General features: G+C 44.5%; 1 protein-coding gene across 3 annotated transcripts in view; it reads right to left on the bottom strand.

Moving 5' to 3' along the window:
- Positions 1–746: 746 nt before the first annotated feature.
- NPAS2 (neuronal PAS domain protein 2) overlaps positions 747–25,275 on the bottom strand; it is a 108,269-nt gene continuing 83,740 nt past the window's right edge. Inside the window, exons 9-21 of one of the 3 annotated variants that reach the window (XM_052773903.1) lie at positions 24,224–24,306; positions 23,209–23,315; positions 21,848–21,995; positions 21,161–21,242; positions 20,322–20,463; positions 19,476–19,582; positions 19,216–19,290; positions 13,417–13,563; positions 7,223–7,417; positions 5,850–6,031; positions 5,253–5,345; positions 3,430–3,616; positions 747–2,237 (exon numbers count right to left, since the gene is read on the bottom strand). In XM_052773903.1, the coding sequence (XP_052629863.1) occupies positions 2,055–2,237; positions 3,430–3,616; positions 5,253–5,345; positions 5,850–6,031; positions 7,223–7,417; positions 13,417–13,563; positions 19,216–19,290; positions 19,476–19,582; positions 20,322–20,463; positions 21,161–21,242; positions 21,848–21,995; positions 23,209–23,315; positions 24,224–24,306 (1,731 nt within the window). In that variant the 3' untranslated portion in view covers positions 747–2,054. Of the gene's footprint in view, positions 2,238–3,429; positions 3,617–5,252; positions 5,346–5,849; positions 6,032–7,222; positions 7,418–13,416; positions 13,564–19,215; positions 19,309–19,475; positions 19,583–20,321; positions 20,464–21,160; positions 21,243–21,847; positions 21,996–23,208; positions 23,316–24,223; positions 24,307–25,275 lie in introns of those variants that run through there. The other 2 variants (XM_052773901.1, XM_052773904.1) reach the window with 2 other exon arrangements.

Here is a 25,275-nt window from a genome sequence, read left to right as displayed (position 1 = left end):
CCAATTATCTCCATTGTTCCTCTATGGCATAGAAACCAGAGCTGAACACATGGGCCCTGGTGATGTGATCCTTGGTACTGAAGGGCAGGAAGGGCAGCATGGTCTACACTCTCTTGAAGCTAACGCCGGCTCAGGTGGCTGCAAGCTGCCCTGAGGGATGTCCCCTTTTAGTCTTGCCGCGGTGAATGAAAACATTACTGTGCTCAGTTATCCACCTTGTTCTGTGTTGGAAGTTGCTGCTCCTGCGGCAGAGGGAGAGCAGACCTGTACCTTGGCTGCTCCATCCTGTCGTCAGTTTGAATTTAATGTGAAAAAGAGTCTGCACAAGGATGCCAAAGTGGAAACGAGACTGTCTACAGTGTGGGCATGGTAGCAATTCCAGCAGAGATGTATCAGAAGACTCAGGACAGCAATGTCTTAAAACACTGAAGCTGGACATGGGTCAAAGCCCTGGTATATGCTGGGTCAAACCATTCTTTAAACCATCTGTTTTGTCCTAACTTAAAACCATTTGCTTGGAAGTACACAGCTGCCTGAAGTCTTTAAAGTTTTAAAGGAGCTTAAAATGAGCTGTCTGGGCTAGCAGCTAATACAACTTCCTGAGCTACCATTCTCGTTGTCTATGCCATGCCAAAGATCCCATAGGATAATATGTGTTTTTCCTAACTGGGTGCAAAACACCGTGCAAGGCTACAGCTAATATTAAAAATCTAAAGTGAATCACATATTTGAACAGCCACAGGAAAATGTGTGCAAGTCCTGCAATAAAGCCTTTTGGCTATTTTATTTTATTCTACAAATAAAGACAACTCCATCATTAAATGGAAAAAAAAAATAGTTTGAGTTGTATATAGCATGAAACAGTAGTTCCCGTCACAAAAACATTTCTAATTCATTAGTTTATTACAAAATATCCACTCACAAAAAAGCACAAGCACAATCTTTATACTTGTGAAATGAGTTGATATTTCATATACAAAATAATTTCCACATAATTCCATATAATTTTATTTTATATAGAAATAGGTCATATTACAACAGCTGTACAATACACTACTTTTATTTAATAATTACATAAAATCTTTCTTAGAAACATATCAACAGAAAACATACAAAAAAAGCGAAAAGTGCATTTCTTTTTTTCCCCCCAAAGGAAAATTCAATCCTAAATGTTATAATGAAAGAGATATGTAATAGTCTGCAGCATCCCGAGTCAGTGGGCCAAAACACAGTGCATATTTCTCAGAGACTTGCAGTGGGTGAGTTTAGGTTGAAGAAGGATCCGTGTTGTACTATTGGAGAGTTGCATGATTGTGCTTACAATTCGAGTTCTCCTTTGCAATCACAATTCAGAAAACAGTCCAGTGTGGGTTGTGGTTTTTCGTTGGTTTGGTTTTTAGTAATGAAGAACAGTTAGGGTAAGCTGCATAATACTTTTCAGATTCTAAATCAAGGGTTATGAGCTGTAGACCATCTTCACCAATGACTGGGCTTTCTCCTCCATTGGATGTGCTAATTTGGCCACAAGAATAAGGAAACAAACTTCTCTTTACAGAAAGTGCCTAGGTTTTGTCCTCTGTGCAGTTGTGCAAAATAATAACAATAATCATAATAAAAATAATCTCTTGTTCTCTCCTCAATAGACCTTTGATGCAGTGCTTTTCATACACAAAAGAAGAACTGAAACAGTGAAGGCCAAGTACCTCATGAGTCTGTCGACAGTCTTTTGGAATTGCCAGATAGCTTTCAGAGTGACACGCCAAGATTGAACACCTCCTCCTGCGCACCCATTGGTGATGGAGGCTGCACAGGATAGTGTTCCTTTTTATTTTGCTCTGTCAGTACGTACTGTACTCACGAGACAGCGCAAACTGAATCCAGCATGCCGTAAATGCACTGTCCGTGGCAGTCTGCACTCTGTGGCATACTTCTGTCATAGAGCTTTGAAAGAAATGCTTGTGCAAAAGCCAAAACAGTAAGTAGAAAGTCATTCTCTTCTGCCCCATGTGCCCATTGGTTAAAGCTAATCGTGCATCGATTGTGCTGGTGGGACTCTATCGCAGTGGCTGTGGTAAATTTGATGATTCTGATAAGCTATTGCTTCTTCTTGATGTTAGTTGCTGCTGCTGCTGCTGCTGCTGTGTCTGATGATACCCCATATTTCCTTGCTGTGGTGAGTAAGATGGCAGAAGCAAAGAATCAGGTTGCTCATTGTGCAAAGAACTTGGTGTTTGCACCTACAGATAAAATAAAATTCATCGTGGTGTTCGAGTCTTTCACATGTTAAAGCTCTTAGTCCTCAATGTACAGTGTGCTTAAAAATACTACTAGTTTGCTGGCTTTTATTTCTGGGGCTATTTGGCATGGGGTTAGCTTACCTAATGCTAGAAGAAATGGACATAAATTGCAACAAAGAACATTACAGTTAGACACTGAGAAAGGTTTTCTAATAGGAATGCACTGGCTAGGATTTGCAGGTTATCCTGGAAAGCCTGTTTCGGAACAGGGTGGGTGAACGTGTCAGAAATGACACGGATGGATGACAGAAATGAAACAGAAATGAAACAGGGGATCCTGGTGTACCACATGCTGTCCCTTCTAGCCCTTCCTTTTTGTGAGTTTACAGTAGGGTATGACCTTGCAGTGGTGAAGTCGGTGTGAATTTTGCAGATGCTTTTATTTGGAATGGTATCTGCCATAGTTTTTTCATTAATTCTCAGCTACGATAAGGATTTCATTTCAATAACAAGAGTTTAATCATTTGAGGTTGATGATGCTGTTTCAGTGATGCCAGTGGATGTATGATGAGGTTTTATAGACTCAGTTCAGCTCCTTTTGTGTTAATACAGAGACACCTCATTTCCCCCCTTCCCCTTTACTTTCGTATGTGTTGAATTAGGTCAAAAAATAAGTATTTTTACATCTTCAAATCACCTGGTTCTTTCAGGCAATGTGCTCCAGTTTATCTTCTTTGCCTTGTGGAGTTGAGAAAATATGTTAATTTACTGAAGGGATCCAGATATCTGATCCAGATCTCATTTTATGTCGATGCTGGTAATTAAAAATCATCTTTTGACTTGTAAACTAAGCAAATTTTATACTGAATAAAAGGTACAGAATAAATCCTAAGGCAGCAATTTTCTCCCTCTAGAAATACACTTTAAATATAACCAGGATAATCTGATTATGTTTCCAATGTACAGAATTAGCAATTTCCTTTTAAATATTCTGACTGTTCTCACTGCTCCCTTGCTATACTGGAAGGGTACACAGCACTTTATTAGTGTCTCGCACATTTCAGTATCTCTAGAATGGCCACTTCTGCCATGATCAAGCTCCCACTGAAACCTGGGGCCCCGTTTGCACAGCGCATTCGCCTTATTACTCTGCGTGTAGATTTTATACATCGTCCTCTTTGTCCTACCCTACCTGCAGGTAGCGTTGTTGCTGATGCTGTTGGTGCTGGAGTTGCATAGGTGGCAGAGAGGATGGCTGGGAAGGAGGTGTAGTGGCGAACCCTTGGTTTAACACTGCTTGTCCCATCAGTACGATTGGAGAGCTGCTGCTGGAAGTCTGCACTTCCAAACTTTGAAACATTTGTTGGGTTTGAGAATACCTGTGGAAGAAAGAAGCAAAACAATCAAGAACAAACTGTTGGAAGCAAAGGTCTTCTCTTAGGATAGGGATGGAAGTCCCTAGTCTTCATAAATAGTTCCTAATAAAGTATTCCAGTGCACGGGACCTGCTAAGATGAACAATGGCACCGGTGGCAGCACTCTTTTCTCTTACTCTGTGCATGAGCTGGACTCAGAGGGCAGAATACATCTCGCCTCAAAATCCAGACCCCATTTTAGATTCATTGAAGATTTTGGTTTATGCATGTCTTCTCTTCAGCCACAGCATTCACATCTGAGGCTTATTAAACCAAATGGCCTTTGATTCTGTATTAATATGCTGAGCTCTGAACTGCAGCGAGAGAGAAGTAAAGACAGCTCCCATTCTGCTGCCTGTGCTCCCCTGCGACTGCCTGTGGGGTGGTAATCTCTTGCAGAAAGATGGCTAGGGTTGATCACTTCTTAAGCTGCTCATATACATATTGCCAAGTATGGTCAGCAGTTCCCATTGCTGTGAGCCACATTGCAGGAACAGAAGAAGCCTCTAGAAGTCCTCGGGAGTGAGGGATGGGACAGAAACAAAATACTCGGCTCCTCTTGCCAGTCTGCGTTTGCATAGCAAAACTTAAATACGTGTTGTTTTGTGGAAGGCTGTGGGCAAAACCACAATGGAGCCATTGCCAACCCAGCCTAATTCTGTTTATCCTGTAATGGGTGATGAGATCATAGCGTGGCATGTGTTCGCTCAACAGCTGTTCAACATTAGGGGTTAGTCCGAAATGCTACAGTTTGGGTACTTGTACTAGGATGTGAGCTCCTAAAAAAGGGTCCTGTGAGTCAGGAAGTCCACATGAACTGGGAGATATATCTTTGCAAATCAGGCCTCTTTTATTTAGATGCTTAAAAGCAGATCTAAAATGCTGTATATTTAGAGTTGACAAATTTAACTCAATCTTAAACAGCAATAGTGATGTTTACAAAAAGTACTGAATACCTACATTTCTGAGGTAATATACAGAATTACTTTTAAAGTAATGATGTGCAAACAGTTGCCTATTATTTTAGCAGTTCGCAATTAAGTACAGTGACAAAAGACAGCTAAGAAAAAAAAGGCATATTCTGACTGATGTTTCCTGCTTCCTTCATCCAGATTTTGAGGAGACAAACAACAGAGGTGGTTTGTTCAGCAGCTTTTTTGAGAGCGCTCAGGTGCAGGGGCCTGTTGGTTCTTTCAGTTCTGCTGGTGCAGATCAGGCATAGCTCCACCGGCGTTACACCAGCGTCTCACTGCTCAGAGAGCAGGGGCTTTCTTGGCACCGGTCATTTCAACCGCGCCAGGGCTGACTTTCTCTCTCACATTTACCTCGGTGGGGCAGAAATTCCAGCGCTGAAGCAAGCATCATGTGAGGGAGAAAATTTCCCCCAGCCTTGGCTTGTTAAAACACCACTGGCACATTGTGTTTCTCTCCGTCATCCTTCCTGATGTGACCAGGCAGGGTAAGGCCGACCCTGACAGTCGAAGGCAGGCTCAGCGCAGTAACACGTTCCCGCTATTTATAACTACTTCGTCATCTGACTAAGGAAGGCTGTTTCCCCTCAAAAGCAACTTTGATGTTTTATTTTGGACAAGTCACATACTTAGCCTGGGATCCCGCCATGCTGAGGTCTGAAGGGTGTCTTGCATTACAGGATCCAGGCATCATGGGCTGAATAGGCTGGCTGAGCAACAGTCTGGCGGGTGGAAAAAAGAAAAAGCGACATCGCTGTTACGGAAGGACCACACAAATCCCACGTTTTGAAGACAGAAACAGGACGCTTTTGTCGGCACGGCGTAAAGCTGAGTGTTAGGAGGTCTAACCTCAGCTCCCGGCTGTGGCAGGCGCATCCCGGGCGCTGCGAGGTGGAGACTGGGGCAGCGCGTGCCCGCTCCGGTAACGTGGGTGCCTTGCGGAGAGGCTGCGTGCTAGGATTTCAGGAGAGTGAAATTTCTTTTGCTCCTGCTGGTGGGAATGACCCGTATCGGAGCTTTCCGAGTATCGGAATGCAAATTTTTTTTGGTTCCCACGCCTGGCTGGATCCCAGCGTGGGTCCTCCACCGCCCGCCCCGGGGAGCCCGAGACAGCCAAGGAAGAGCGGAGCCATCCCACCACCCCGGGGCCGGGAGGTAAAGCCTGGGCCGGCGGGGCCTGGCTCTGCCTCGGCCCCCTCCACCCCCGGCCCCGCGTGGGCCCGTACCTGAGCTGCTGGTCGTGGCTGCAGCCGGCGGCGGGCGGCCCGGGGGTGCCGCCCCGCGGCAGGGCGGCAGGGGGCGCCGCAGTGCCGCCGCCGGCGGGGGCTGCGGCGAAGGGCGGGGGCGCGCCGCGGGGGGGGCGGCCGCCGCCCGGTGCCAGCTCCGCGCTCCTCGCAGCCTTGGGGCCCTGCAAGAGAACGACACTGGGGCGGGGAGCGACACCGGGGCGCGGCCCGGAGCGGTGGGTGCCGAAAGGCTGAAGACGCGGACCGTGACAGTCGCCGTTAATACCTGGCGATGCGTCCGCCCGGCTGCTGTCGCGATAGGAGGAGCGACGGCCTTCCTCTAGCCTGCCGCGGCTTTCGCACCCGCTGCCGCCCCCCGGTTTGCTCTACCGGACTGCAAAAGCCTGGGGAGCGGAGCGGTGTGAAAGCAAAACCCCCCCCCCCCCGATCGTGCCGTCAAGCAGCTGAGGAGACGACCCCGCTCCCCGTGAAGACGCGAGCAAAGTTAGGTGGGATTAGCACTGCCGTAAAAGCCCAACGATGGGAGTTAACCTTATTAAAGGAAAAAAGTGGTGGGTTTTTTCTATTTATAATACGGATACGCTTTTTATTTTAATAAAGTCATTATAATACAGGTGGGGAGGAGGGTAAAACCTACAGCTGAGGGGTCTGAAGATAATGATGCAGCTATGTTTGCTGCACACTCAGGTAGCAGAAATAGGAGCTAAGTTTTCTGTGAAGGGAGGTACAACAGGTGGGTGGAAGCGCAAACACTGGAAATGCCGAGAAACCAGCGATAAGAAAAAAAATCCCGTGCCCAACCTACTAGCTTTCACAGATCTCGGTTACTACTAACCCAGGCTGAACTTCATTTCCCTGTGCAGGAATCTGTTACGCTCACAACCTGGGGGTCTCGCACAGATTGCAATGTATTCCGACTGTGTGCCACCACAGCGGACAGGCTTCGCTGCGCTGGTGGCATCCAACCGGATTCAGGGAGCAAGCAGGGGTAAAGCTTATTTTGAGACGTTGCACTGCCAACACTACTATTGCTAGTTTCCAGTGTGGTCAGTCAGGTTTCTTTCAGGATCAGCTGAAGAACGGTAAGTCATCCACACCTTTTGCATGCCCCCCCTGCTCAGTTTTCAAGCTGAAACAGCTGCTCAAGTAACCCTCCTGGCTGGGGTCTTAAAAAGGGGATTTAAAGTAAATGCTGTAGAGAGACCCTTTATTTAGGCTGCCCTTATATAGGAGAATAGGGAAAGAAAGGCAAAGGCGCACTTACAGGGCTGACATGATTTTACTTGCTTGCTTAATAACAGCTCGGTGTCTTCTTTCCATAGAAATGCTTCTCTATTCAAAGAAATGATTACCTGGCTCGATATCACGCTTGCTTCTCTCAGTGCTTGCTGGTTCGCTGTTTGCGAAGATGCAATTTGCCCTTGAAGTTGAGGACTGGGGACAAGCTGCTGCTGAGAAATGGCCCCTGACCTCTGCTGTAGCTGTTGTGGCTCCGGCTGCTGAGTATTGCTAAAGCTCAGGGACACTGTTGGCTGTTGTAGGAACATCTGGAAAAGAAGGGGGGAGAGTTTATTTCCAGAGAGTTATATCCAGCTGTCTTGGATAACGAAGGTGACAATTAGATCCAAATATATTCTAAAATAAAGTTATCATGTTTCTGGATTCACTATGCATTTACTTTAGTTGGAAATCACCTCTCTTTCCTACATTAACAGTTCCGCTGTCTCTAGTTCCTTGATTTCTTGTTCTGCAGGTGCGCTCATTACTTGCGAAATGTGTCCTGAAGGTACAAGTCCTCTCTCCGTGGGGCAGGCACAGCCCTTGTAAGAGCGGTTCCCTGTACATTCACTGCGTTCTGGGGCACCCTGACCAGAGAGAAGAGAGTGACTCTGTGTCTTTTCAGTCCTTTCATTTCTCCTTTCAACAAAACCAGCCTGCCTTTCAGACAGGGCTGCTTTTGAATTTGTCTCTGGAAATTCAACACCTTACATACAGTTGGATTGTTGAGCGTTTTTAATGAGGCCACAGTCAGGCCAGAGCTCTCCATGTTGAATGGCTGTGTCCTTATCATTGAGAAGATGTGTAAACAGACAGTCACTGTCATTTATCTGATTTCCCATCAGGTAACCGACACCCGGTGTTCTTCCTAACTGTGCCATGCATTTGACTTGTGCAAAAGAGCTAGCAGCTCCTCTGTTAGTGTTTCTGTAAATGATACACTCTCCATTCTTGCATTGCAACATGAGGCTTTCTTCTTTAAAAGTTGTAGGGCTTGGGAATTTTTGCTTTTCTAGGGGCCATTTCTTCTATTACAGCTCTACAGAGGAAAAAGGCATATTTAAAAACTATGAATTATTAATGCTACAAGCTATCTTTGCAATATTTCGAACCTCGCCTCTTGCCACCAAGGACTGTAAGGAAGTACACATCCCACGTAGTTGAAGGCATTTTTGGATCTGATTCTGATTCCACACCACTGCTACATGTGTGGAACTCCATTAATTTAAGCGGAGCTACTTAGGGTTTAAATGAAATCAGAATCACAATTATTCTCTTCTTCATTATTCATCCATCAGTCTCACGCCTAGCAGTACGTCTGAGGTACGCCCAGTAATTAGTACACCTTTCTGCAGCTTATTGCTATATTAACAATTCCCTAAACTATCATGTCCCCTCTAATTTTTCTTGGAAAAAACCCATACCTTTCTCCAAAGGACCAGCACAATGCATTGCTTTTCTTTGCATAAGTGTGGGTTGATCCATCATGTTTGTACTTATTTATCTAGCTTTTAAAACACAGTTTTTATTTAAATATGATAAATTTTTAATGAATTTCTGTGTGCCAAGATTTTACTCAGAAAAAAGGTACAGACAAAGCTTACATTAATCAGCTGGGAGAGGGGGGCAATTAAGGAAAATGTTAAGGGACCTAAAGCAACGGCTTGTTTCAGGTGCTGGAGGCTAACCACATCTCGAAGATGTCTGACAGAAATAAATGGGTCAAGTAATAGAGTTGGGGCTGCTCGCAGCAGGTCTGAAACTAGCTCCAAGTGTTTTCTTTTAAAAACACTGCTCACTGAATTTGGAGCCATTACGTATCAGAAAGACAGATGGTCTCGCAACTTCTGCCAAGCAAATAGGTCTTATTATGAATAAATCAAACACGGAAATTATGAAAATTCATTTTCTTGTTTATTTTCTGTATATAGAAGCTAAGCTTTGGATATGTTTAGCAAATGAACTCACTTGATTTGCTCTAGCAATTAAACTGGTCGCCATTCATATAAAAATTTGATATAAAACATTTGATGTAAAATTCAGGACAGGTAAAGCAAGTAGTGCGTTTCAAAAATGTGATGGGGAGTGTGAGCCCAATGGTACTGGCCAGATCACTGCAAATTAAGACCTTTAGGAGGATTATCTTAGGTGTCCTCCCTGTACGTGGCGCACAGCGCTGGAGAAATACTAAGTTCATCCAATGCAAAGTCAACGTCTATCGGTGCAAATATCAGGCAGGGTGCAAACTTGCTGCGAACGACTTACTTTGCAGGGACGTGCCTGTGTGTATGCCTGACTTCCAGATGAAGGCCAAGGAGCTTATCCTTGAAAGAAAGTGGAGTAACCTACTTTGCAATTACCAGAGTGTGCCACTGGGTAGGAACGTGCACGGTTAATGGTTGGCAGCTAACACGCTATAAACTTACAACCAAGTTTATCCCAGTAAACCAATTTTGTTTGTTCATGTGTTGGTACCCTGAGAGGGCTCTGAGTGTGTCATACGTAGGGACCCTCTGTTGCATTATAATGGCCAAAGCAGCATTATTACTCTCTGAAGATAAATGTTCTGGAAAGAATAAGCTCGGGGCAGGAAGCAATGGTGCCATTTAACCCGTGTCCCGGCAGAACTGGAAGACTGAAGATGCCTCATCAAAACAAGAGTTAACCTGAGAGAGGATCCAAGCATGGAATTTCTACCTGCTAGTTAAACCTAAAAGCAAGAAGATGCTTCACTTGTACAAAACTTAACGGTGTTTTTTCATAATGTGCATCTTTTGTGATATTCCTGCCTGAATTCCCCTGAAACACTGAAATACAACAGCTTTAAATAACAACAGAAACCCCCTAATAAAGAATGAAATCTTTCACAGCCTGAGCAAATCCAAGCAGATAAATTAGCAGCCCCCTAACTGCACTGCTGCTAATGACATGTCTTGTGGCTGATTTTGCGGACTGCAAGGTCAGTGAAGCATTTTACAAATATTTTTTAATTGGCCAGCTTGTTAACATACGTAGCAAAGCAGCGAGGGAGGGGAGGGACCCTCTGACACTGCTGCCCCCTCATTCCGAGATAGATGGTCCCTACAGCTAATGGATGAGTCACACTGGCAAGACATCGTGAGGAAAAATGGCTCTTTGACTCTACCTGTCCTTTGGATAATCAGGGGATTATAGCCTTTGGGCTCATCATTACAGACATCAAGACTCTTTATGTAAAATACGGAAAGATGAGAAGCACAGCACTGGGAAGCTGACATTCATTGTCTTCGAAGGGAGTCTGGTTTGCAAATGATGGGGGGCTGTGGATCGTCTCATTTGTAATTCTTGCGGGCTGGTCAGGCTCAGCCCTTCTGTCTTCCTCCCCATCCACAATTCATTAGCTAGACTGTTCAAATCTGGAGCAGACACAGCATCCTTCAGACTTCTGAGGTTACTCTTGCTGCTCCTGTCCTTCATACTTTCGTTTGTCAGGAAAAGCAGTAACAGGGATTTAATGGAGTTTTGAACACTTTTGTTCAGGGCCCACAACCCTCCTGCTAGTTTTGTCTTTCATCGTACAAGGCTCTTGGAAATAGTTTCTAACGCAGACTACTGTGCTCAACATCTGTCTGGTTGGGAAAGCGTTTCTTGGTGGACTGTCGTACTGCGGTTTTGAAGATCTCTGAAGGAAATGGAAATGGGGCTTAGTTCTCCACTGAGCTACCTGTACACTTCTGTGTGGAAGGGAGTGAACCAGTGGGGAAGATATGCTAATAAATCAGCTAACGAGGGAAAACCGGAGAATACTTCCCCCTTTCCAGACAGCCTACGGCACTCCCCCATGCTTACAGCTCTTCTACGTGGAATATTAGAGAGACCAGAAATGTGCTTGATAGTAATGCTCGCTTGTTTGCTACTATGCTTTGTAGCTCTGATAATAGACAGAGATCAATGTCTGCAGACACCCAGCTCTCTGAATGATGAAATCTGCGTGGCAAAGCACATGGTTGGATTTCTGATTTAACAGTTTACTCCTAGCTGCCTGTGAGTCACAGAAGTGCTGCATGCAAAAGTGTGAGGCTTTCTTTTAAGTTGCCCCATGCCAAATAAGACAAAGCTAATTCCTGGTCCCACTCTAACCTTGCCACAGCACTGTAATTTCTTTGTGGTCTTTTTTTTTTTAACCTAGAGAAAGTGGGAGAAGGAAAAGGCCCTGGCCATGAGTCAGTGTGACCCTTCACATCTCGCCTTGTTTGACTGCTCTGAGGAGACTGAAAGGCACTCCAACTACAGAGGATGATCCTCCCCGTCCGGCATTGCCCCCTCAGGCAGAGACGCAGCCCCTGCTTTTCCGAGCTGCCCTCCAGTCCCCCTGCCTCTCAGTTTGGCATCTGCAGTAAGCTGGAAAATGGTCAGTACTGACACCAGAGAACTTGTACTGGTTTGAAAATATTTGGTCCAACCTGGTACAGTCTTTATGGGGGAGAGGATCACACAAATGGTGTAACTCAGAGCTACAAACTGGTATGGGGTGGGCAGTACAGAACTACCTACCATTTACCCACTGGGCCTCCTCTTCTCTCTGCTTGAGCTCCCTATGAGCGTATCTGAGAATCTGTCCCACGGTCTTCGGGTTATTAAATGTGCCCTAGCACATATGAGAGACAGCTATGTAAAAATATCCGTTTCCTGCATATAAGAATGTGCCCTGATCTTCTATTTTTGCCTGAATTATGCAAAAAAAGAAAAAAAAGGATGAGTGTATGTGACTATTGAAGACTTCACCAGGAGAGAGTAATAGTTTTCACCCAATTAAAAAGAGAGGAAGTGAGAATATCATGTCTCTTGATATTCATAACAATAATAGCTTTCAGACATATGATGTGATTCTGGACTGAAGGCCAGTTAATTGCAGAGACACTTTCCCTTCCCATTAATCAAAGTCAGCGCAGAACCAATAGAAGAAACAGACTGAAGTTAAACCTGGTCTACCTATATGCTTATATGGCACCAGGAACAAAGAGTCCTGGTTTTGGGACCCACCATTGCTGTGCTGTCTTACAGCAGTGCACATGCAGCAGCTTAGGCGGCAAAGTTTCTAATTTGGCTTCACTGATCCCTTAATTGCCTAAACATACAATCCCAATTTGTTTTAATATGTGAAACTGCATTTCACAGATGCTGCTGATGGGTGAGAGTCTGTTTCTGTGGGAGATGGGAGCAAAATTCCCACTGACTTCGGCAGGTCCCAGGTTTTCATCCTGTACTTAAAATGTTCTTTGAGACGTTCATTTCTGTGACAGAGCTTGTCTTCTAAAAAAATCCTGTTAGCACAATACTCACAGTGGCTCCCCAATGCAACATTTCTAGCAAGGGTCATTTAACCTGGCATTTATAGTTAAATTATGAGGAACATAGCAGTAATCACCCTGCATTTAGAAAACTTCCATAAAACTGGATGATTTGTCCATCTGTCGTTAAGTGAAGCCTGTGAGGTACTGAACTGCACTTGCCATTATTTCTGAGCTTTGGTGGATATAAGGGGTAGTACAAAGCAGATACCGTACTTGGTGAATTAAAAGCAGATACTGTACTTAGTGAATTCTAGCTCTGAGTGCGAGGTATCAAAGGCAGAAGAAGAGCAGGCTCAGTCAGCTTCACCCTAAAGGCTTAAACTGGTCCAGTGAAGAACAAATTCAGACACCCCCCAGGTGTGAACAACTGAACATCAGCAAAGGTTTGGGGGGTTTTAACATGACAAGGAAATTAATCTCTTGTGCTCTGTATCCAGGCAGGGGTAGGGTCAGGAAAACAGGGAGCGAATGAAAGAGATGAGCACTGCCTGAAGGAGGGCTGTTGGCTAAGGAAGAGCTGGACAGACAAGATACTGAGCATGAGTGATGCCAACATGAAGCAAGCAGTGACTGGATGGAAGCTAATGAACTGGAGAGACATAATCATTGGCAAATCTGAACTTGAACACTTCTCTACTACAGCTGCTCAGCCTGAAGACTCAGTAGATAAAGTATTAAAATGCTACTGTAAATGACCCAAATTCTTCTCCTCCTCCTAAGGTTGAACTGTTTCTCCCTTTTCTGCCAGAGAGCTCTTAGGTCTTTCTTGACATAGGTTACTCAAGAGGCTTTCAGAGGGCAACACCCTCATTCAGATGAGCTGGTTTCCACATGTCCAGATTTCCCGGACCCTGGAGCTGATTTTAAGTTGCCGACCCTATCAACGGCCACACGAGAGAGGATGCTTCGCTCTGCCCCCCCCAGCAGTAACGCACCTGTACGCTGGAGTCCTGGACCAGGCAGAGCTGCTCCTGTATCTTCTGGAGCTCCTCCTGCTGCCATCGGATGTTGGCCTGCAGGATCCGGGTCCGCTGCTCTAGCTGGTCCTTGATGGTCTGGAACATGCTGAACTGTGCCGAGAACTGAAAAAAAGAGGGAAAAATCAGTCATTATAATACAAACAGGCCTCAATAGAACATTGTTCTGTAAGAAGTTATTGGTTTCTTGATTACAAAGCACAGCCAAAGGAATAAAAGATGTGTTTGTAATATACTAACATCTAGGCAGAGATAAATCTTGTCTATTTTCAATTTTATGCACATATATTAAAGTGCCTCAGTTAGAGTGATCTGCTTACAACTGACCCTGTTCTGTTAGGGAATTATCAGAAGGGCTGTGTTTGAGACTATGCTACTTTAAAATATCAAGAGCATCTTAATTGGATGGCAAATGAGTGCATTATTTTTATTAGCCTGTAGTTTGGAGCCCTTAGCGTAGCATAACTGTATATTCCGGACGTGTTTTACTAACGCTTTCCTTTTCCACATAGAAACAACAGTGCTGCAATGGCTTTTTCTGCTGCTGACTTTCTGTAGCATCACGCAACAGCTGACCACAATAAACATTTTCTAGATTTCTACAGCTGAACAGTAGTCAAGCTACAAGGAATACTTATTAAGTTATTTTTATACATGCTGTAAAATGAATAGCTGAGCTCAGTGGGAAAAAGGCTGTTCTAAATAATAATATAAAATGGAGATCACTAATCAGGGTCAAGAAGAAAGTGCAACCTCCAGTAGCAGCAATACCTGGCACAAAGTGGAATCATTCAAGAATTGTGGAGGGGACTAACACAGCAATAAATTCCCAGTTTTATTTGGTGTTCTTGGGTATGATTCAAAGTCCACCAAAGTTAATTATTACTTTAATAGGCTTTGGAATAGTTGCTTTGCATGAGCTCATATTCCAAAAGTAAAAAACAGTCTTTGGAAAAAACCACTAAAAAAAAATCTGCAAGCTTTTCTGTAATCAAGGCATCCAAGACCTCTCTGAAAACATGTGGTGCTGTGAGTGTCCAGGCAAAAGAAAAAAAAAAATTTTGCTGTGACTTGAAAATGGTGCCCTGTTCCTGTGGTTGTTCCAGTGGCTCTGTGCTAGTGGGTGAACTGACGCACGCTGCTGCAGCCTTCCTGCTCCATGGAGATGCACTAGCTTATACCATTTCTGCCTTTTTAATAGGAAAACAAAAATGGTAACAAAAAGGGAATTAAGGAGAGCTGTGGTGCTAGCAACACTGCACAGTTAAATGAAATTTCTGGCTACTTAGAGAAATCAAAATGTGACTTGTATCAGCTAACTGCTTTGCCTTAAACCAGTTAAGTATGCGAAATACCTTCCCGTTCCCTCCAGCAAAGCTGAAATCTCCATGTAAACACCCTTTGGGTGAGAAAACAGGAGAACTTCAGAGGGTTTCTTTCTATTTACCAGGTGGAGGGCGGCTTTCCCGCACAATCTGAGAGGTCACCCACCACTCAAAGAGTTTGTTCATGTGGCAAGGTGGAGGGGAGTTTCGTGGCCAGCCCTGCTGAGGGGGAAGGAGGGCTGCTAGCGTTGTACGTGCGGTTGCTGCTGGCAGAGGATCTCAGAACCCACTCTGGTGGCAGAGGCGGCCGCGAGCGCTGGCAGCTTGCGCTGCTTGCCCAAGGAGATAATGTGAGCGCTTGGCCTCCGGTGTCCACGCCGCTTTTGCCTTCAAACAGCAGCTCTGTCATCTGCAACCCGCTCCTTCCCCAGAGCAGAAAAATGGTGTCAAAGCTCCCCAAGGGAAGTTTGTGTTACTTCTAATTGATGTTAAAGGGGAGAAGTCGAGCAGGGTCTCTCTCTTTCTAGTCCATGTATAAAGTATTAATCTGGGGAATGGACGAGTGGAAACCTCTGATGTTTGGGAACAAGGACAAGTGACTCAAAGGAGCGTCCGGTGATGCTGCTTGTAGCCCGACTCCGTGTTTCTGAAGAGTCCAGGTACCCTGATTTTAGGAGTGGAATGAGGCTATGGCTTGCTTAGATGAGATGCAGCTAAGCCCTGCTTTAACCTGGGTCTGTACAGGATTTTTTAAAAAGCTGAGTCTTGCAATCTAATTCTCTCCCTCTGAACTCTCTTAGTGAGGACTACTCCAGTCTTTAAAAGGGTCCTTATCAGAAAAGAATTAAAAACAATTTTAGCCAAAAGTTTCATTTAACTGCCTGGCTTGCTGACGGCAGACTTTTCATTAACATGTGAACTTCTCGAAGACACTTTTGGAAAGGAACCCGATTTTCTTCAATTAAAAAATGTAAGGAATTTTATAACAGATAATTTTATAATCATTTTGTACTTCAATAAGAAACAAAATCCATTTCCAGGCCTTAGTTTTGAATTTGAATTTACTTTGCAAAGTTGCATGCAAAAATATATTGCTGTTGATTTTAAATTATTATTCCGTAATTTTTTTCAGCACCTTCTTATATTTAGCATATTCATCTACTATTGTCTTTTTGTTCTCTTTTTCATGTGCTTTTTGTGTTGATAAACTTAACAACAATTAGCTGGTATACTAGGGTGAAAGCCATTACAGAAGAAGACAAGGAACTTTCTCTTTTGCTTTTTTCCCTTTCCCACTCTAACCTCCAAATTTGTTGATAACTCTAGCCATGACCCCTGTGATTACAGAGCTTCTATTGTTTTTGTACAAAGACACTAACAGCAATTGACCTGCACCAGAAAGTATTTATCTCAAGATCATTAACCGCTCTACTAATTAGGGGAGAAATCTGTAACTGTATAATAAATTAAAAGAGCTTAACTCAAAACGTTCCACAGAAAACACTGCATGGCTTTAACTCTGTCATTGGCATCAGATAAAGTTGCTCTTTGTCTCACTTGGGTATTTACAAATGTCTGCAGGATCCTCAGAAAAGTGCCAGCTTTCCAGATACAGCGAAACATGGAAGACTAAACCGGTGAGATATCTATAATTGCACCAGTGCAATCAAGGTTTGTTAACTCAGACAAAAAACACCCCCACAGCAGTAATTTTAGTCTGGATTCTTAAAAAAAACCCCAAGTGATGTTTTTGGGGCTGCAGCCAGGGGAGGGGACCTATGGCCTGTGTCTGCCGGGATGGTCCCCCATTTCAGATGTGGTGAACAAAAAGATGCACACCTCAAAGACATTCTGTTCCTACAAGTTTCATGACAATAGGTAGCTGGGTAAAGAAAAGAGACCCTATTTATTTTTTAGCTTGGCTTCCTTTGAACCTTTCATTTCTGCCTATCTTCCGACTTTCCATCCTTCTGGCCAAAGCTAGAGACACTCAACAGAGTTGTGAAAGTCTCAAAAATACCAAGTTGCTGCAATTTCCTGCAAGCTTTAGCTCAGCAAAGGAGAGAGGGATCCACTCATCCCTTCCTCCTGCAGGAAAGTCTGGGTTTGTGCACCAGCCTTGCAAGGCGCAGCCCCTGGAAACCCGGGTTTCATTAGTTTTGCAGCTCACCTAACGACTTGTTCGTTCCTTCTGTCTTCAGAATAACACCTGCGCAATCCCAAATGGATTATTAGTGCTAATTATTATTCAGTCATCAACATCCGCTGTGTTGTAGGGGATTTTAATTTATTACAATGAGGAAGACAAACAAACAAATATTCTAATGGGGAGCACTTGGTTTAAAGTAAACCATTTACATTCAGGCGACATCTAGTACTGTGCTGTCTGTTCATTCAGACAAGCAAGGCAGAAGCTAAAACCACATTTCGGCGGAGACAAAACCATCGCAGCCTTTGCTCGAAATAAAACTAATCAAAGTTTAAGCAGATGGTGCCTGAGGCGGGAGCTAGCTGCTCGCTGCAGATGCGGTCGTGGCTGCTTAAAATGTCCTTCCCCCCTGCTGCTGCCCCGTAGCCGAATGTTAGCCGCAAGGACGCCCGTCAGAGTGCCGGGGCCCTGCGTGGCCAGGCTCGGCACGCTGCCTTTCAGCTCCTGCCATCGGTCACCTTCAGCTGAGGGCGAGCGGCAGAAAGGCAGCGGGGAGCAACCTGCGCAGCTACTCCTCGTGGGCTGGCAGCGGGGCGCCCGGCCACGCTATTTCTAAAAGCGATGAGCTTGTGTTCTGCTGCTAAACTGCTGCGAAACGGTCAACTAGGAAACCGAGGAAACGTTCGTGGGGGGAAGCAGGCGTACCTGGCTTTCGTCACTCATTCGCTTAGCGCTGCAGGCACCTTGTCTTTGATATAATGGATTATCTTGCTGTAGGTTGATGTGTTTATTATTTTAAGGTAGGAGGTAAGCAGTTGAAGAAAGCATTAATAGTTTATGAAAATCACCCAAGTCTGTGGAGGATTGCTCCCTTTACCAGGAGTATCGCTATGGGGTGTGAGCCTCAGCAACCCGAGCTGCAACGTCCTGGTGCTATTTCCCTGCTCCACGCCAAGGGAAGATCCACCTTGAGCTTCGCCAGGAGCGTTGCTGTGACTTTGCTGCCAGTCGGGAAGAGGGCTGCCTGTGTAGATGGACTCGAGTCAGCCCTCTTCCTTTCACCAAGATTTAGTCGGCCCAAAGAGGCTTAACCAGTGGCCATGCGACTGGACGGCGCTCCGATTTGGCAGAGAAGAAATGGATCTGGCGTGCCAGTAAGAGCGTTTCACTGGGAAGGGGTGAGGCAGTGAGGCTCTTGGTAAACAACTGGAAAGCATCTCTTAACAAAGAGCTTTGATGGAGAAGAAAGGGAGGTAGAAAAAAGTCAAACAAAACACGCATGGGTTTATAATAAATAAACTAAATTATGTTTGGAAGTGCATTAATGAATAACGGAGAGAAATATCTGTAACAGAAAATGAATGCTCAGAGCAGATAATTGATATGCTGTTTCTTCTCTGCATGCTGCTGCGGAGTCGTGAAAAGAATATTAAACACAGAAGATAAATGAGAATTTGTTATTTTAAAGCAGGGATCCTCAGGACTTTCTACGTTTTATATGCTACAGGAAGAAACTCTGGGATGTTGTGAGGGAGTACAGGGTACCAATAGTAGAAGCAGCCTAGGTCCAGGACTACTCTGTCATTTCTAAAATCAGCGGATGATGGGGTGTATCATCACAGCATGACCACAGGAGAGAAACAATGTGATGGGAACATGGTACTCAAATTTGTTCCTTCAAAGTCCACTGCAAATGAAACACTGAGGTGTCTTTTTGGGCCATCACCCAGTTTTGAGATATGGATTAATAGATTTCACTGGAGGCATTTGTCTCTAGCAGCACCCTCACCGTTACTGGCACACTCACAAAATGGGTTTTGTCCCTTACTGCTGGTTAGTTCTGCATCAGCACAGACAAACAGGTGTTTTTAGGAGGACTGGGTCTTTGTTAGTTTTTAGGCTTGTTTTTAATTCTCATTGTGACCTTGATTTTGATGGGACCTGATCCTGTAGAAGCAAAGTTGAAAACTCTTTTCCAGCTGTTTTTTGTCCTCCTGTGAAATAGATGTGTGTGTGCACCTGAACCTACATGTACCTGGGCTTCTGCTCTGAATGCCTGTATGCAGTTACGTATTTAAACACACAAGTGTGCAATTCAGATTACTTTCCCACGATATTTTAAGCATTTGAGAGCTGATAGATTTGGACATATTAGCTACTAAGGAGATAAACTAAAAGCCCCAAAAGACCTGGACCCTATTAATTCATTTATTTACTAGATGAAAGGAGAAAATAACAGAAGATAGGCAAGTGACCTATTCCACTTCCAAATCCCCAACTAACCTGTGCCAGAGGTGCAGGCTGATTTTGCAGAGTTGCTTGAGGCAGCAACTGCTGTGGGAGAAGCTCACATGGAGGCTGAGAAGGCAAAGAAACCTAGGTTAAAAAGAAAACAAAACAAAACTTTCTAAGTTTGGCCCCTTTCAATTTTAGGTTTCTTCTAATGCCATGGCTTTTGTGTAAGTCGTTTTTATTTGCTAAGCTGCGTATGTGGCACATGCTTTATACTATCTGCCTATTTTGATGACTCTTTGTAAAGTTACCTGAAGAGTAGTAGGTTGACTGAGTCTATGCACAGATAAATCCTGCTGCGCGCTTGGTGTTCTTGGCAAGGGGGTGTTAGACTCAGCAATCAGCTTTGTTGGTGTAGCTGCAAGAAAAGTACTGGTGAGTCCTTACATGCTGGAAATCATCCCCATTTGAAATGGGAATTACAATGAGACCTAGATAGAAATGATTACGGCCTGGCTAAATTCCAGTGGCAGTCAAGGCTGTTCTTGTTGACTTCAATGGTAGTAAAATTAAACTGATAGGAGGGCCTGGGCAAAGAGAAAAGTAAATGAGACAGATTATGGTTCTGTGCTCCAATGAATGGAGCAAAAGGACCCAAGACCTGTTCCAAAACAGCTGGAACTCCCTTCATATGGCCCAAATAACTATAAATTTAGGTTAGCTCATTGGCTTTTCTTCCAGACCAGGGAGCAGAAGGAGCGTGTAAGGTGTGCCCAAGTCTTGGCTGGAGCATCCTGAATCTTGGCCAGAAGAGGATCACCCACAGGCTCTTATTACTCATGTAAGTCTAGAGGGGCCTTGTATTGCTTATACTGATGCCCTCAAATCTGAAGAGAGAAGTCCTCATTTTTGTAACAGATTGAAACAGCAAGTCTCATGGCTAGTCCCGCTACCCATTTTCCAGTGTATGCGTGGCTGCACTAGAACCTTCCCTCTTGTACGTTACCATTTCAGATTGTGCACTTCATTGTCAGCGACAAATACATATCATCGATATCTCATAAATAAGTGCTAAATTAGCAGCTGTGGTATATAGGCACACATTCTGTAACTTGGCTAAATTAAAAATAATGCAGTAACCTAGGAATACCACTCACATGCTGGGTCTGACTTGGGTGTGTGGGAAGATTTGGGTGAGCTCCTGGATGACACTGAGGGTGTCCGACTAGCGCTGAGGATTGAGGCACCAATATCAAGTGCATTAAAGTGCTGTTCAGGATCCAAGCTGGTGCCACTGTCCTAAAACAAACAAACAAAAAGGGAATAGCTGTTGCATCTGTCAGGGTGAAAACGTTTTGAAATGCACCTAGTAATGGTTGTGCACCCAGTTCTTTGGCTGGCCTAAAATGACTTGAGCAGAGCTAAGCCCAGGTAGGCCAGCAGAAGACGTGGGCACAGGTGTCAATGTCCCTTCCAAATAGCATCTAACTAAAGCATTTTACAAAGAGCTATCACTGAGTTGGAAATAAATAGCAAGCTACTGCTGTAGTTATTTTGTGCCTTCAGATGTTTTTCTGAATCTTTCTTTTGTGTTCAGTTGGATGTGACAGCAACTGCAACCTCTGTGAGACACTCAGCTGTGCACTGAGGAGGAGCTTTTCTTTTATCCCTCAGCAGATCACCGAGATGTAGCCAAGAAGACCGATTGCCAGAACATGTCCGAATGAATCTTTAAACTGTAGTGCCTTGCCAAGGAAAGGTGGGGATATCTCACATTGCCCCTGTCCATGTTCCACTTGATTTGTGGCTGTTACTGATCTCCAGGTTTATCCTTTCATGAGCTTATCCAATTTACTTTAAAATTATTCAAGTGAGCAGTGAATTCTGAAGTTGAGGGAATCCACCCAGAAAGACAATGCCAGAGTCTTCAGTGATGTTAACATAGGAACAAGCTGTGATTACACATATTAATGAAAAAAAACTTTTCTCTTTGTACCTTTAGTGCTGAGGACACAACCTCTGAGGACACTTCTTCCAAGCCCATCTCCTGTCTCCTCTCCACCCGAACATCTGCATAACTGAATGTAAAATGTAATTGTATGTATCGACATGGTATTGTTATATTTCATAAAATGTGCTTTAAGCAAATAGAGGAGCAAATTATTGTAACATTTTACAGGTTGAATGCACAGCTGAAAAACCGCTTAAGTCAGATGCTACTGAATCACATTTGAGAGACTTTTAATTTTCATGTTTTGCTCTGTTTCTGTCTTCTTGAAGTCAAGAGGTATATTAAAGAAGTATATATAAAGGTCAAGTTCACAGCCTACAACCACTGTATAACTTCACTGGAAAGCTTCTACACATTTCTTTGAAAAACAATGTAAGAATTGGAGCTTAAGTAAGTATTAGAATAGTTAAGGGATCTGTCTCTTTTGCACAAAGTGGAAAAATGCAACAGTTAATCTGCCCCTAAACTCCCGATTGACAAATCAAGCTTAGGATAAAGTAAGTTTTAGTCTGATCGTTTTTCTATAATGAAAACATACCCTTCAGAGAGTTCAGTCTTTTTTTTTGTTACATAAAAGACATCATTTTTCTGAGAGACAATTTTGGCAGTCATGAGGATGCCCTTATCTTACTGTCTTTTATGTCCCCGCCAGTTGATAGGATTTTTCCATACCTTACCACCATGTGCGTGCACACAATGAACTCTGGCTTGGAGTTCCACTGGTGGTAGGTGATATAGTAATGGGTCTGGAGCCAGATCCACTGCTGTCCTTTGGTCAGAAACCGATAGCAGCACGACTTCCCCTTGCCAAACTGCATCACTGTCAGCAGAAAATACACACAGCTTGTAGCACAATTTGTGATTTGAAAATGACATGAAATGTGAGAAGTGTGACAAAAGTACTCCGGCCCCATTGATTCCCAAGGGAGACAGGAGTCCGAGCACCTTTCAAGTGAGTGGTCCTCTCAGTCTTATCATAGAGCAAATATCATAAAGATCAGCAGGTACCTTTTTCTGACACTTCAAATGGTACATTCCTTCACAGCACAATTAACCTTAACTTTGGACACTAATGCATTAATGTCTGCTACAACTTAAACATAGATCTTATACTGGTTTATGTGCTGATCACATACTGCTTAATTAGGCATCTGGGATTAATTTCTAAGAGTGATCATCTTAAGTGCTATAGCAGAAAAGTACAGGATAAAAATGCTTGAAAAGATGAGTATTGCGTGCAGATGGATTCAGAATGAAAGGAGTATAGGAGATAAGATTGTGCAAAGACAAAAATCATTTGAAACTGAAAGAAAATTCCCAGACTGACAAGAATTCAAAGTGCAGTAAATGGGTATATTAAACGTTTAAAAGATTCACTGGCAAAATTGATCTCTGCTTTTCCCCCCAGTGATTTCAAGGGGTTCCCAAACATGCACATATTTAGCCTTTCTATATTTTAATGTAACATATAAAAACTAATGTTGATGGGGTATTTTTGAGCCACCCAAAGGTGGTAAGCTGAGATGTTCCAGCCAGTTCTGTAAGCAAATATTTGAAAAGCATTGCCTCATTTTCTTTACTTAGTGAAAGAGTTTTTCAATTAAATCTTAATAGACTATATTTAAATAATCACAGGTAATCCCAAATACATGGTGAACAACATTAGGGTAAACAATCAACAAGAATTTTACAAAATAGGATCTCCTCTGAGATTGCTTGAACTATTCTTCTGCATATTCTTTACTAATAGAGCAGGGGTTTAATCTGGCATATTTTATCCATTCAGTGAGGCTTGTTGACTACTTTTGGGGATACAGAAGGTAAAATTGTATTTTTCAGAGCTTGATAAGTCTGGCTCAGATGCCAATCAGCTGCAGTGCTCCCAATCTGCTACAACTCTGCTAACACATACAGGCGTGAGGCAAGGGTCAAACCTCCCCTTCCAAGTTTAAACCAATTTTAAGTGAAACTACATTTCCCTGAAAAGAGGTGTCCCAGTGACTCCACAGGAACCTGGGCTATGCGATACTTACAGTGTTCGTGGCACCTTGCTAGCAGCTCTAGGTCATCTATATGGTAATAGTCGTAGCCAGAAGTACCCAGCACTTCAAAAGGCAAGTATCCTATAATCGGCGGTGCTCTGCGGTTAGGCACAATATGAGTGAATTCATAAACCACGAAAGAAACAGCAGTTCTGCATGTTGACATGGATATGTAAAAAGCCCAGTTCTGCTCTCGCTCATTTGTGTACGGTTGTCCCCGCAGGGGACCGGACCATGACTTTCCCCCGCCTTGTGCCCAGGATGCCCGGCTGGGCACGGCAGTGCCGGTGGGCACTGTCCCCAAGGACAAAGTCATGACAACCCCATCTTTCCAGGGAAAATGTGGTTGTGGAAAGCAACTCGGCTTCTCAGGGACCTTCACAGAAGAACCTGCTGCGAGGGAGCCATTCCCTGACTGTTCCTTGGTGAGGAGCTCTGCTGCGGCTCCTGCAGTCCCCGCACAGGGGAAAACGTGTGGCGAGGTGATAGGAAGCCATCGTCTGTCGGGACGAGGGGGGTAGGAGGGGAGATCGTCTGTGCCGCTTCCCTCTGAGGGTCTGCAGAGCTCGTCCGTGGCGTGCTGAGGCAGTTGCTTTGCACCTTTGCCAGCACGGTTGCCTCAGGCCAGCACAGACGTTCCCTCCGTAACTCAGTGGGAATTGCACACACACAATCAATGGCTGGATTTGGAAAGAATGATTTCTGCAGCTGTATAATAATTAGATGATTTTTGTCCTGTGATAGACTTTGCTCCATTGATAATTTTAAAGGAAACAAGAACAAGCTAATCACAAATTTGGCCTGAAAAACTGAGTAGTTTTGTTTTAAAGACTGATAAAATGCAGGGTAAAATAGTAAGTATCACCTTTTGTAGGAATTTAAGTGGTGACCCTCCTGTTCATGTGATTCAGATGTGAAATGTAACACTATTTGAGAGAATTGCACTTACGAAAATAGCAGTAGACAAGCACCGAACACAACCAGGAGTGCTTCTCTTGTCACCAACCTGTGATCCAGGAATAAAAATTTCCACTCCAGACTGTGTCTTGATGTGAATTCCTCTAGAGGTTCTTCCACGATGCACATCTCCTGTATGGTGAAGAAAACCGACTTGCTGAGAGTTGCTGCTTCACCCCTCCGCTTCATCTAGCTTTTGTTAGCTATAAATACACGGTGTATAAGAGGAGAAAACAGAGGATTCACACGTTTTCTGGCAATTCCAGAGAGCGATCTATTGTATTTATCAATGCCAAAATTTTTGCAGGAGTTGGGGAGAAGAACTTGTGAGGCACACAGACTTCAGAGCTGAGACTGTTCCTCGAGCTGCCAAAGTTTTTATGGCTTTGAAGCAGTGCCTGGGGTGTGATGGCTGTGCCACCCACGGCCCCGAGGAGCAACGCCCCTTCCCAGCATCTAGCCTGTACTTGGTCCCACCTGGCTCTGCCACGTCTTTCCTCACTCTCTTTGTGTTACTAAAGATACCCACCGCCCTTACCCGGCCCTTTTGACGTCTGCCCTCCGAGGTCTCTCTGAGAAAGGGGGACATTCTCCCTCCCACTCAATAGCTGCAGAGGAGTAAATGTCTTTTCAGGCAGGCAGCCTGCACGGGACCTGTCAGGCAGGTAAAAGGCGGTAGTTTTGCCTTGCACTTCACTCCCGTGGTGAAGAAGCTGGCCCTTAAGACTCACGGCAGCCCTTGGTGCTCGTGAGAATGATAATTAATAAGCGAATTACAGGAGGCAGGGCACAGGGCTGTCTGCGAGGCAGGACATCCTTGCCCCAGAGGACTGAGGATCAGGAGGCAGTCGGTGGTGATTAATTGTGGAGTGGAGGTGGGAAGGGGAGGAAGGACGGCACTGTGGTATGTGCCTGTGCATGGGCTGGGGCTGGCTGCGTGCCCCACGGCCGGCTCGCAGCCCGCTCGCAGCTCCCCTTTGCCCACCTCTCCTCTCCCGCTGGAGGTTTGCAGGGGCAACTCCAGCTCCACGAGCTGCCTGGAGTCAGCCTGGAGACCCCTGGCCTGGGACTTGCCAGCACCAGCGCTCAGGATTTGGTGGC

This window comes from Harpia harpyja, chromosome 22, assembly GCF_026419915.1.
Source record: "Harpia harpyja isolate bHarHar1 chromosome 22, bHarHar1 primary haplotype, whole genome shotgun sequence".
Taxonomy (NCBI): domain Eukaryota; kingdom Metazoa; phylum Chordata; class Aves; order Accipitriformes; family Accipitridae; genus Harpia; species Harpia harpyja.
Note: the sequence above shows the minus strand (reverse complement) of the source record. Positions and strands in the feature narration are given on the sequence as shown.